Source organism: Schistocerca americana, chromosome 1, assembly GCF_021461395.2.
Source record: "Schistocerca americana isolate TAMUIC-IGC-003095 chromosome 1, iqSchAmer2.1, whole genome shotgun sequence".
Lineage (NCBI taxonomy): Eukaryota > Metazoa > Arthropoda > Insecta > Orthoptera > Acrididae > Schistocerca > Schistocerca americana.
Genome location: NC_060119.1, coordinates 546,297,449 through 546,311,967, shown reverse-complemented (window position 1 = coordinate 546,311,967; position 14,519 = coordinate 546,297,449). Strand labels below are relative to the sequence as shown.

Below are 14,519 nucleotides of genomic sequence, written 5' to 3'. Positions count from 1 at the left end.
TCGTCTTCCCCTCTCCTTCCCTCTTTCCTGATGAGGCAACAGTTTGTTGCGAAAGCTTGAATTTTGTGTGTGTGTTTGTGTTTGTTTGTGTGTCTATCGACCTGCCAGCGCTTTTGTTCGGTAAGTCACCTCATCTTTGTTTTTTATATATATATATATATATATATATATATATATATATATGAGAGAGAGAGAGAGAGAGAGAGAGAGAGAGAGAGAGAGAGAGAGAGAGAGGAGAAGCCTCATGGTAAGGAATTAGCTAGAACGAAAAGGTGGCGAAGCCTTCAGAACTTTGGTGCGGTGGCTTTAATGTCTTTCGTCTTTATAATTGAGGTGCTGTACTGTACGTGTAAAATTAGCTAGAAACTTGCAACAGATTACTGGAGTAAGACTGGTTTATAAGTCTTGTCATTCATAGTTTCTTAAAGGGTCAACAAACGCAGCGCTACTAATAATATCATAATTAATGCTGATTGTTGCTTGGCGGAGACAGTGTTGTCGAACGTGCCTCATTCGTTTTTCAAATCACACAGTCTGTCAGTAGTCAGTGTGCTTGGCTCACCTGCTGAATTCAGTTCTGTGCACGTGCGGGGCAAAGTTTTATAAACTGACAAGGTAGGTAACACTCATTGTGTCACATTTCATTATGCGTAATAATGAGGCGCAGCCTTATTTACATCCATCGTTCCTCTTTCTCCAATAAAGGTTACCCACCAACAACCACTGCGACTGTGCCATGTCGATTGGTTTTCAAGATAGCTGGCTTTCAGATCCTGCATTCAAGGACTGGTTGGTGAAAGTACCTACAGACCTTTATAGTGCTAAATGTGGATTATGTCCAGGGACCCTCATTAACATCTGTACTATTGGAAGATCGGCTCTTACAAATCACATGACAAAATCCAAGAAGCACGTCGCGAAAGCAGCTGCCATGAGAAGCACAGCAAGTTTGTACATCTACACCCGACCGGCGGCGACCACTTCAACCCAGCAGACAGAGTCTACTTCCACTACCACATCTGCGGATTCAGTGGCGTTGGCTGCTGGAATTGTTGCTCCTCCGCAAAAGCATGTCACTGCAATGTCAAAACCCGGGAATAAGCTGGGAGGAATTGATCGGATGGCAATAAAGGACGAAGTAACAAAGGCGGAAATACTGTGGTGTTTGGAGTGCATCGTTTCACACAAGTCACTGCGTAGTTCTGCGAACTACGTGTTGCTTTTCCCCGCAATGTTCCCCGACAGTGAAGTGGCCAAGAGCATGTGCTTACAAAAGGACAAAATCGGTTATATTGTGCAATATGGACTAGCTCCCTCCTTTGAGTCTGAAATTAAATCTGACCTCGTAAACGCATCAAGGATTGTTGTTTCTTTTGACGAATCCTTGAACAAGGTGTGCAAAAGAATCCAGATAGACATTTTAGTGCGTTATTGGGACATTAAAAAAAATCCAGGGTGCCCCCGTTACTACGCATCGGCTTTTCTAGGCAGTTCGACGGCAGCTAAGCTATTCGAGTCCTTCAAGAAAATAATTCCCGGCGAAGCAATGAAGAAACTTTTACAAGTATCGATGGACAGCCCTAACGTCAACTTCGTGTTCTTAAGGGAACTTTAAAAATTTTTTGAACGAAATGGAAGGAGTAGACACCGTTTTACTGGAAATTGGAACGTGTGGGCTTCACGTTGTTCATGGTGCCTTCAAGTCCGCAGTTCAAGAAACACAGTGAATGATAATTCAGTTTTTACGTGCCTTGTACAATCTTTTTAAGTATGTCCCTGCCAGAAAAGCTCCATATATTTCGACAACGGAATCGGAACTGTTTCCCTTAAAATTTTGCGTGATCCGATGGCTGGAGAATGTGGAAGTTGCTGAGCGAGCTCTAGTAATGCTTCTGTTTCTGCGAATATTTGTTGGAAAACTGGAAGAAAAAAACAAACCAAAATGCGCTAGCTACCTCAAGGACAAGTTACTTGGTCCGAAAATTGCGCTTTTCAAGACTCTTGCTGGAGACTTGACACCTTTCCTAAAGGATTTCCAATCCAATTGGCCACTAGCACCATTCCTCCACCCTGCTTTGACAGAGATAATGGAGACAACAATGACACGTTTTGTCCAGCCGACGAAGATTTTGCCGTCAGTTAATTTGGACAAAGAATCCAATCTTTTGGGTGTGAACCACGTCAAGATTGGGTTCACCATCAAGAATGAATTCAGAAAGGGCAGGTCTCTCACAGCCCTTGAAATCACTAAGATCCGGAGCGAATGCAGAAGAGGAATGATCAAGCTCGTGTCAAAGTTGATGGAGAAATCTCCCTTACACTTTAGGTTGACAAAAGCTGTAAGCTGCTTTGATCCCACAATAGCGTGCAGGGAGGCTGGTCCCAAATGATTTAATTCCTTTCTACAGATTTTGGCGGAGAGCAATTGGATGGACGGTGTATGTGCCGATAAAGCAGAAGCTTCTGTTGTAAAGAAGAACTGCAAAACAAAATTTGAAACATTCAACAAAAAGAAGCAACAGCTAGATGAAATGTCTCAAAAACCAGAATGCAAAGTGCCACGAGCTGCAGAAGGCAATGGAAATCATGCTCACTTTGTACCACGGTCAAGCAGCTGCGAAGCGAGAATATGAGGGAACAATCTGTAATCAGCAGAAGACTGGTGTACGACGCCGTCAAGACACACGGCGGAGTCCAAGGAGTGCCTATAACAAAGTACCTTATACACTCTGTAAGAAACTCACAAGATCAATATGCTGAAGACCTCAAAAATCGAAACGATGAGTCATACAGGAAAAAGGATCATCTGGCTAAAAGGAAGATTGCTGACGCATAAATAAGTCAGCTTAAAGAGAAGAAGGCAAAACTTGAGGGGACCATTCAAAACGCTCAGATAGAGCGAGAATCTATTACAGAACGAATCAAAACTCTCGCACACAGTTCCAAGTGAGTTATTCTCCAAGGCCAATTCGTAAATTACAGTATTTGTTGTTAAACATGGTACTTCCTTCTAAATTATTTGTTGTATTGTCTAATAATAATTAAAATGTTTCTTTAATAAAATGTTTTTAAAACAAATTAATATGATAGTGTTATTTATTTGAAACTGCTAACTCCCACAGATATTTAAATATACATTTCAAACAATAACTTCCGTGATTAAAAAATATTTGAAAAATAAACCTAATTTCAGAAATTAAGTATTAAAATAAAGACCTGAGCTAAAATTTAGCAAAACAAAAATCCGAAAAGAAAGGACTGTAAAAATGCACAAAATATTTTACGGAAAAAATCTCTTATTATTCTAAAACGAAAGACAGTAATTAAAGGTATTTAACAGCAATTAAACCACAAGCTTTTGTATTTAAATAAAAAAATAATAAAATCAGATAAATTGAGGAATGGAAGAGGTAAAAGACATACTTGTCCTTACAGAAAACAAATTTTAGAGTGGGGAATATAGTAGCTGCGCTTGACACAGGTTTTTGCTCTAAAACAGGACTAATTTCATACACGAACAAGGTACGGGTAGAAACAAGTAGTAGCGAACGTTAGAGCTGTTCGGAGACGAAGATCCAATTCACCGGCAAAAAAAGTAGAAAAGAAGCGAACTGGTATCGTTCTGCATGCCAGAACACTTAGTCTTTTCTATACTATAGAAAAGTCTAAGTGCTCTGGCATGAAGAGACCTGTGACATTGCTCAGCAACACATTATTCACTTTTTTTGAAGGTCAATTATACTTTTTGCCATCGACTGCATAATTTTTTATCTATGAAAGAACAACATTAAATATGAAAACTAACTTGACGCTCAGTCTTTTTTTTAACGTGTTACATGTTAAGTCATATCAAATACAAATGTGTGGTAAAATTTTAAATAGTGACATAAATGACTTATCTTCTGGGCCCGAAATTTTTCAAATGGTTGATCCTCAAGTGTTACCGGTACGTTTTGAATGAGAGTTATAACGCCCTGTGATTTAGGAAATTCACTGCACATTCTCACACGTAACATACATCATCTTGCGTGGAAATTTACTTTGAAAGTAACACTTCTCAAGTCACTATTCGTAATATTTTCCAGTGATCTGTTAGAAATGTAAACAATTGCGACACAAGCACATCGAATGCACGTTAGTTGTTACGGACGTACTGCATAATCTTCGACTTAAAGCCCTTGACACTTTTCGGTGTCGGCAAACTGGTCTGTGCATTGTGTAAATTACTCATTTTCTACGCAACTAAACTTTTATTTTGGTGTTATTCTCTGATTTATGTTGCATTGCTGCAGTATTATTCAGCAGTAGTGGGCTAAAGTTCTTTGTCAAGGTATCAGATCTTACACATCAAACCTACAAAAATTTAACTGAAATCTAAAAGAATGAAAAATCCCGGAATTCTAAAAAATTCCCGGGTTTTTCCCAGATAAAAAAATTCCCGGGTTTTTCCCGGATCTCCCGGGCCGTATACACCCTGAATTCATTGCCCTGGCATTGGCAGTGACTGGACCTCAATCATTTTGATGATATCCATGAAAGGCTCTTTTATTTGGCTGTGTAAGGGTAAAATTCTGAAGACTGGTAGGAAACTATACCTTGTAATGAGTAATTTATAGTCCACAGCAGTGGATCATTTATTAATTCCTGTTTTGATTGTTATACTACTGTATTTAACTCTGCAAATATTTTACAAATACAAGTTCTTGGCTATGCAAATTATGAGAAACTTATTTTCATTATGATTAACAGTTATAATATTGTTCCACTCACCCATCAGAAGTCAATTTTCCACAAACAGGACAATTTGTGTTTGCTATAGAAGGGTATTTACTGCCACTAAGTGTCTTCTTTTCATTGACCTTCCACTCACAAAATGGTAACTTGACTTTTCCTTCCTCTATTCATGTGTGCTATGTGCTATACTCATTACCACAACATTTTGTATGTCGTCCATGACCCCTTCACGTACAATGTTGTTCCCCGCAGCAAAGAAGTGTGTGGTTTCACAGTGATAGCAAAAGTAACCCGAGACAGTAACAACTTAACGATCAGATGCAGGATCTCAAATACAGCGTTTTCCAACTCTTTAACTCCTATCCTATGAAAATGTTGGTTACAATGCTGTTCAGGCAAACTAGTCACTTCCTGAGGACACCTAAGTTAAATTATGTGCCTGCAGAAGAAAATGTGACAATAATTAAGGGGAGGCAGCTGAGAAAGGGAGATGGAAGGAGAGTAAAAGGGAAAGGGAGTGGGAGATATAAACAGAAATAGAAAGAGAGAGTGAAAGAGAGGAGGGGGGGGGGGGCTAATACCATGAGAAAAGACTAAACTTAATGACACTTTACTCACTATTTTGGAATTATGAAAGATAGAGATATATGAGACAGAAACTACAAACGGCATTAATAGAAAAAAATTCATTCACCTTCAGTTTAACTGAAGTTCTCTTCTTGATCCATTTTTCCCGTGGATGCCCTGGATTGAAAGCAGCTGTATCCTTTTCCTCAAATCCTGCTGCAGGTGCCCCATCAATTCTTGCCAGCTGACACAAAACGAATTGAAATTTTTGTCAAAATTAAAATTTGTAAAACATAAATAATTTAATAAAGGGAATAAGAACTTATTAAAATATATTTTCTTATTACAAAGAGATACAGTGAACTTTCTTTTCATCTAAATTAACATTTATGCACCACAAGTCAGCATATAGTGTTTGGTTATTGAGACACAGTCTAACAAAATAATTATTTCCCTTCCTACTGCATTCAGAAATGGTACACAGGAGGGACTCCAAAAAATGTTCAAATGTGTGTGAAATCTTATGTGACTTAACTGCTAAGGTCATCAGTCCCTAAGCTTACACACTACTTAACCTAAATTATCCTAAGGTCAAACACACACACACCCATGCCCGTGGGAGGACTCGAACCTCCGCCGGGATCAGCTGCACAGTCATGACTGCAGCGCCTCAGACCGCACGGCTAATCCTGCGCGGCGGAGGGACTCCCTATACAATTTTGTACATTCTCATTCTTCTCTAGCTTTACTGATTTCATCAGTACATCAAATTTAGAGTTTTCCATTTTAATTTGGAGCCCTCCAATATTTCAAAAATTATATAAAATATACAGACAACTGAAACCACACTGCAAGCTGCAGCACCAGTGCATGATGGGAGTGGCGACTGGGCAGGGGTAAGGAGGAGGCAGGGAAGGGGATGGGGGAGGGATAGTATGGTGGGGGTGGCGGACAGTGAAATGCTGAAGTTTAGAAGGAGGGCAGGAGACAAGATGGAGAGAGGGGAAGGGGGGGGGGGGGGAGTAGTGGAAAGGAGAGAAATAAAAAGAAATTAAAAGACTGTGTGTGGTGGTGAAATAACAGCTGTGTAGTGCTGGAATGGGAACAGGGAGGGGGCTGTATGGGTGAGAACAGTGACTAATGAAGGTTGAGGCCAGGAGGGTTACGGGAACTAGGATGTATTGCAGGGAAAGTTCCCATCTGTGCAATTCATAAAAGCTGGTGTTCGTGGGAAGGATCCATGTGGCACAGGCTGTGAAGCAGTCATTGAGATGAGGGATGAGGGATATCATGTCTGGCAGTGTGTTCAGCAACAGGGTGGTCCACTTGTTTTTTGGCCACAGTCTGTCTGTGTCCATTCATGTGGACAGACAGCTTGTTGGTTGTCATGCCTACACAGAATGCAGTACAGTGGTTGCAGCTTAGCTTGTAGATCACATGACTGGTTTCACAGGTAGCCCTGCCTTTGATGGGATAGGTGATGTTAGTGACCTGACTGGAGTAGGTGGTGGTAGGAGGACATATGGGTCAGGTCTTCCATCTAGGTCTATTACAGGGGTATGACCGATGAGGTAAGGGATTGGGAGCTGGGGTTGTTTAAGGATGGACAAATATATTGTGTAGGTTCGGTGGATGGCGAAATATCACTGTAGGAGGGGTGGGAAGGATAGTGGGTAGGACATTTCTCATTTCAAGGCACGACGAGAGTTAATCTAAACCCTGGTGGAGAATGTATTGCAGTTGCTCCAGTCCCGGATGGTACTGACTTACAAGGGGAATGCCCCCCTGTGGCTGGACTGTGGGACTTTGGGAGGTGTTGGGAGACTGGAAAGTAAAGGCATGGGAGATTTGCTTTTGTACAAGGTTGGGAGGATAACTGCGATCAGTGAAGGCTTCAGTGTGACACTCGTGTATATTTTGAGGGGGACTGCTCAACACTGCAGATGTGACAACCATGGGTGGCTAGGCTGTATGGAAGGGACTTGTTGGTATGGAATGGGTGGCAGCTGTCAAAGCGGAGGTATTGCTGGTGGTTTGTAGGTTTGATACGGATGGAGGTACTGATGTAGCCATCTCTGAGGTGGAGGTCTACATCTAGGAAGGTGGGTTGTTGGGTTGACTAGGACCAGGTGAAGCAAATAGGGGAGAAGTTGTTGAGGTTCTGGAGGAATGTGAATAGGGTTTCCTTACCTTCAAGTCAGATAGCAAAGATGTCATCAATGAATCTGAACCAGGTGAGGGGTTATGGATTCTGGATTTTTAGGAAGGATTCCTGTAGGTGGGGAATGAATGGCGAATGAATAGGTACAATGATAATGAAAAGTGATGATTGGGATTTTGCATAAACACATGGGTAATGTGTTAAAATGAAGAATAGGGTTGCAGGTACATCATGAAATCACACCATTTACGCAATATAACATTGTTGCAATTCCAGTGCGGTTCCTTTTTCATGAGTTATAAAATAAACTAATAGTAGTTTCAATCTCTCACTTGATAAACTGCTACTACTACTACGTGATCAGGCCCAGTGGACCGCACGCATCTACAAGTTTCCTCCTCCACTGTATTCTGTCCATGGCTGCTATCTGCCATTCGTCCACATCTATTGACACTTGGTATAAATCTTCATGGAGTCCATCCCTCCAACGCTTCTTGGGTCTCCCTGGCGGTCTGTTTCCTGTAGGTGTGAAATCCAGGAGCTTCCGAGGCCATCTGTGATCCTCCATCCGGGCCACATGGCCGGCCCACTGCATTCGTTTAGCTTTGACAGTTCCTGCTATGTTGGGCTGCTGGTATAGTTCCTCAAGCTCTTGGTTTATCTGATCCTCCATTCCCCTGTATCTGCTTCCAGTGATACTAACAAAAGGGGAAGTATTTTTTAGTGTGATTAATATTTATCATTGTTTATCAAGTGTCTGGTTCAAAAATGGCTCTGAGCACTATGGGACTTAACATCTGAGGTCATCAGTCCCCTAGAACTTAGAACTACTTAAACCTAACTAACCTAAGGACATCACACACATCCATGCCCGAAGCAGGATTCGAACCTGCGACCGAAGCGGCCGCGCGGGTCCAGGCTGTAGCGCCTAGAACCACTTGGCCACACCGACCGGCCAAGTGTCTGGATGCAGACACTTGATAAACGATGATAAATATTAATCACACTAAAAAAATACTTCCCCTTTTGTTAGTATCACTGCGAAAACCTTGTTCCAATGTCTTTAGCAGTTCATGCAATATTATGGGTATCCATGTTACATTGAAGTCGGAAAGCATATTTGTTGATTCCCTGCAGCAGATGTGATTTTGAAACTTCGAGACTCATTCCTTTCACGATCATATATTTTCTCATATTAAAGACCTTTGAACAGAAGTGTGATATTTTCAATTTATATGAAAAACCCTGTGACAGACTGCACATCTCTTTTCTGAGCATTCTCTTATCGCTGTCTCAGATCTGTTTTGTATGGTTACCAGACACTGGGACTTACTCAACAACAGCTGAAATATGTGGTCTGAAGCAATCTCCTCCATACAAAACATAATTTTCTAGGAACTGTTTTTGTAAACATCAGCCTGGGCTCTGCTTTACTAACAAATTTATGCAGTTGTTTGATCATAAGTCAATGTGGAAGGAAACTTAAAATATTTCACTGTTGTACTGGAGTCTCATAACATCACGCACAATGTATATCAGCAAACAGAACCTAACGAGTAGGATTTTGGACAAGCAGCAGGATGTAGCTGTTTTATCACAATGAAATTCTGTTTATGTGGCTTCCATCCACCTTAGTAATAGCAGAACTACATGATCTGATTCATCCAAGGGCTTCACCTAGTAAAAGAAACCAATTATTCTTTTTGTGGGGACACAAGCTCTTTGGACTTCTGTCTCCAAGAAGATTGCTGCAGGAACAGTATCTCTGGACCTTGGGCGCAGTGTGTTTTGAGATGCCAAGTGTTTAATTTGTATATGTCCATATAATATGTATAAATAAATATTGTATACATGAATCGGTAATGTTGACAGTCATTACACATTATGAACATTGTGTTCAGTACCTGAATCCCACATTGGTGACCCCGAGTTTTTTTGACAAATGCGTTGCAACATTTTCGTACGTCACGTTGCTCCACCTCCACCCGACCTAAGAATCCAATACCTTGCCGACAAGGATCCAACATACACACAGCAACGGTCAGTCAGCTACAGTCAATGATAGCAAGTGTTGTGTGTGTTTATCTAATGACTTTTCACTGCAAGACAAAATTTGCAATATTTCTATGTTTAATACCCGCACATCAATGCAACCATTGTCACATCAGCACCCACACAAGGACTATGATATTGAACTTCCCTAAACCACAGTGCCTTTAACAAACACTGAAAGTAGTACTACGAGTGCTTACATGGACACTAACCTCGTCAGACTACATAATCAAGGGACAATGACGAACGTTGGTAACGAACAATGGCACTACCCTGCCGCCCCCACCATTCTTGAGTGCAATATTCCAATTTATATACATTCAGCTATTACTAATGCTACTTGCAAGTCTCCCTATCATCTGAGTAAGTCTACCATTACATTGAAATGTCAGGCATTGACAGTATAATTACACCAACTACAGTGACGTAACAAAAGCTGAACAATCAGTGTCAACAAACAAATATGCAGGTCAGTTTATTTGGGGCTCTCAGGGACAGGGAGTGTCAGTTAACAGTAATTTTGAACAGAATGGGATATTTCTGCAAACTGCTTTCACTCCCACATGTTACATGGGTGACATCACAGCAGCCACACCATGTACCACAGTACACCCCATGCGTGACATCAGAGCCCACTTGCCGCACCACTCCCCACACCCCAGCTCCCACCAGGATGCACTGATGCTGCCGCACACTGGTACGGATGCACAACACAACCATTTTACCATGACCACATATCAGCAACACCAGGACGCCACAAAAGACATGTCAACAGCACTAAGACCACAATGTGGATATCAGAATTACAACCCAACTGCTACACCACCCGCACTGACAACGAAGGGTGTCAAATCCCAGCCAAATATCACCACCATGCCTACAGTGAACCCCATAACACATGAGCCAACTCTCTACCATGAATTTATTCAGCCAACAATGATTACACGACATGCCGCTGACTGTATGAGCACACCACAATGGCTTCCAACTAATTGTGACTTCACCCCACCTACCGCAACACGTTACAACCAAGGGGTGCGAAGCTGTTAACACGAACTTACTTGCTACATCACCTGCACCATGCATTATGTTTTGTTACATCAATGACACCACAGTAACTGCGACAGCCGCAACATGACTAACAGAACAGTGTGCACAGCAGACACATGGACAAACATTGTCAGACAACTGTGATTCCAACAGAACTATATTTCACCGCAGTCCACTGTTGCCTCTATATGTCAAAAGGGGGACAGCACAGAGATATCAGCTGCGCTGTGCCACACGCCAGTCCACGGGTGTGACATCACTGCCCAGCACAGCTCCAACCGGAATATCACACCACACCATGCTGACAGGTACAAAAAACAATGGCCATACCTGATCAGGCCACTACAGTCGATCTGAGGAATGCCAGGCAACTACTGCACGGTGACAACGCAGTGTGACCAACACAAAATGACCACTACGGGAACCACCCACCATCTATCAAACTCCCCCTGCCACCCATTCACACAGACTCACCAGAAGTGTGGTTTGCTTTATGCCAATGTATGATGAGGACAGCAGGGATCGAGGATGACCAGAGCAAGCTGTTAATACTTCACAACCATCTCGGTAAACAAGTGGACCTCGTCAGTGATCTTCTGCTAAATACTCCAACTGCGCCCAAGTGTGAGACGGTGAAGTCACCAATATTACAATGATTATCACGCACAACTGCATCTTGCCATAAATGAGACAATGTTGGGCGATGACACACCATCGGTGTTATGGTGCAAACTGCACCTGAAAATTGATAGCAACCTGCTAGCAGACTGGGCCCTATGGTCATTATGGTTACTGACGCTCCCAGAGCAAATACAGACAGCATTTCTAGTGCATGCGGACACATCACTGGAAATGCACCTACAACTGGCCACTAGGGTGCTAGCTCTCGCACACCACTGGATACTAAACGGTGCCAGAACACCTAACTATGACTGCCATGCCAGCAATGGATACAGTGCAGACCTTGCAGGCTGCAACCGCTGCAGCGCCGCAACAATAACGGTGCACGGACCAGCTCCAGCAGGAAATAAACAAACAAGGGAGACGGACAACACCCAGTCCACCATGAAATGACACAGCCCAGCCAACACGACACAACACGACTCGCAGCTACTGCTGGTTTTACGCATGATTCGGTGCTGATGCACACCACTGCCAACAGCCATGTGACTACCCAAAATACAGTGGTGGACTGGCTTAGGTGCACCAGTCTGCCTCCCTACAAAAAGCTGCCTTTCTACTGGAGATACAAAAGCATGTAATATGCCACACACATGGGCAGATGACTACACCAGTACCTGCCGGTTGATACGGGTGCGGACATCAGCAAGCTACCCCCACATCTCACCACAGGAGATAACATGCCCTCAACCATATAACTCCGAGCAGAAAATGATTCAGTAATACTGGTAATGGGGACAACCTCCATGATTCTCTGGCTAGACATCCACACACCATGTCCATGAACTTTCTTTGTGGCTGAAATAGTCTAACCTGTTCTCGGAGCGGACTTCCTCCATCATTATCACTTCATCCCAAATCTCAGCAGGGCTCTGTTATTATACCCTCTGCAGTGACAGTCTGCCTTCCATCACAGACCCTCCCCCCTCCACCACTAGATGTGGAGACTGCAGTGGATCTTGCATTACAATGTGCAACACTTGTGATGAACTCCCAGAAAGATCACAGCCTGTGAGAACATCTGCTAAGAGAACAACAAAACATGTATAGAGAACGAGCAGCTGAGCTACCACCATCACGAACTAGACAGCCAACTGCAATAAATTTGGCAGCAACTACAGACAGCCTGGCACACACGAGAGCCACAGGATAACTGTACAACCACTAGCATGGATACACATGCTAGTACAGTGCCTATTACACTTAGTGACACATATCTCATGAGCAGGTTGAACAGTGACAGTGTTTACGCTCTCACAAGCAGGTCGAATAGCAACAGTGTTTTGCTCTCATGAGCAGGTTACCCACTAACAAGGCAGACAGATCAGACAACAGGACCACCCCTACCAAACAAAACAGTTAGCATAGTTACGGGCGGCACCATCCACAGAATTAATGTGATTCTGGGACTACTACTTAGCCCCTCAAGGCGGCCAAGGCAGCCACTGAAGAATTTCTCCAGGAGAGTACAATCAGACCTGCGGACAGGGCATGGGCATCACATGGCACCCCTGATGCGCCTACCAATACCTCAATGCCAGAATGATTATAGATAGCTACCCAGTCCTGAATATCTACGATTTCGCACACGATCTTAGCGTACTGGACTGTAGGAGAACATACTCCCAAATACCTATGGCCCCAGAGGATGTTCACAAAATGGCCATTATCACTCCATTCAGTTTTTATGAATTCTTATTCATGCGTCTGGGTTGGAAAACGCCACACAAATGTGACCAAGATTCATTGATGGGTTGTTTTTCAATGTGCCACACTGTTACTGCTATTTAGATGATTTAATTACATTCTCAATATCCACAGAGGAACATGAATGACACTTGAATGGAGTATATGACAAGCTGTCACAACACAGGGTGGAAATTTATACTGAGGAATGCCAACTGCGACAGCCTCTTGGCCACCTAGTTGTTGCAACAGTCATATGACCCATACAGGGCAAAACTGAGTAGATTACTAACAGGTCCCCTCCAACAAATTACTAAGAACTACCTAAATTTCTCAGCATTGTCAATTTCTACTGCCGACACTGACCCCTTGCAGCTGAAACTCTACTTTCCATCACAGAACCTCTACGAGGGAAAAATAAATCAGGGAAGAGGAAGCTAACATGGACAGCCGAGATGCAAACTGCATTTGACAACATTAAAGCTCATCTAGCCCACACCACCTTCACCAGATGCTGAGCTTATCATTACATCAGACGCAAGTGACCGAGCACTGTATTATAGGATGAAGTACCAGGGATGACACAAGCTCTCCGATTTTTTCTCAAGGAAACTGACAGGCTCTAAAACGGAAGAGGTCAATCTTTGACCGCGAACTACTGGCCATGTACGGAGTGGTGTGCTACTTCTACGATGATATTGAAGGGAGACCACTTAATGTCTATACAGACCATCAACCATTAGCTGACGCAGCAAAGAATCCATCTGCCAACACCACATCATACTGGCTTAGGCATTTGGATCACATCTCACAGTTCACAACAGCCATTTACCATGTGCATGGAGTGGACAATATGGTTGTGAACTACTTGTCTTGCCTAGTGGCCACGACCATTCAACTGGATTTCCATAACCTTGCAGATGCACAGGTAACAGATACGGACCTGGAATGATTCTTGTCAGGCGGCGACATGGGAATTAAGCGACCTTTCGTTCCTGCCAACTATCACCAAACAATATTTGACTTGCTCCATAACTTAGCTCACCTCTGAGTATGCCCCACAATGAAACTAGTTTTACATGGACCCGAATATGAAGCGGGATTGTGCCACTTGGACATAAGCGTGCATTCCTTGCCAGAGGGTGAAAACAGCATGACACAACCAGCCACAATTGGGGAGCTTCTCTGCGCCGAAGGGCCATTTTTGCCACACACATAGATTTAGTGGGGCCACTACCTGAATCTAGTGGATTTCCAGGGTGTATATGCGGACAAGGAAAAAAAATTCCCAGCTATTTCTTGGATTTCCTGGTTAAGAATACATTTTCTCCTAGGTGAAAATACACTTTCTCCATATTAAATGACAGTATAATTCTCTTCAGAACTGTAAAACTTATCAATCCATTGAATAGTTATGGTTTTATACACTGGCATAGAATTTCCCAGCACTTTATAAAACAAAACATGGGGAAAAAGACACGTTTTGCAAAGATCTGCGATGTGCAGCAACATGTACGTTGCATATTTTCATTTTGCAAAAGTATAATTCAAATCCCACCATACACCACATGTTACTTTCTGAAGCATT

At 42.7% G+C, this 14,519-nt stretch overlaps 1 protein-coding gene across 1 annotated transcript in view; it reads right to left on the bottom strand.

Moving 5' to 3' along the window:
- The window catches only part of LOC124605827 (protein retinal degeneration B), a 575,027-nt gene that overhangs the window by 52,261 nt on the left and 508,247 nt on the right, over positions 1–14,519 (bottom strand). The window contains exon 19 of the mRNA XM_047137749.1: positions 5,429–5,545. Coding sequence (XP_046993705.1) covers positions 5,429–5,545 — 117 coding nt within the window. The remainder of the gene's footprint in view (positions 1–5,428; positions 5,546–14,519) is intronic.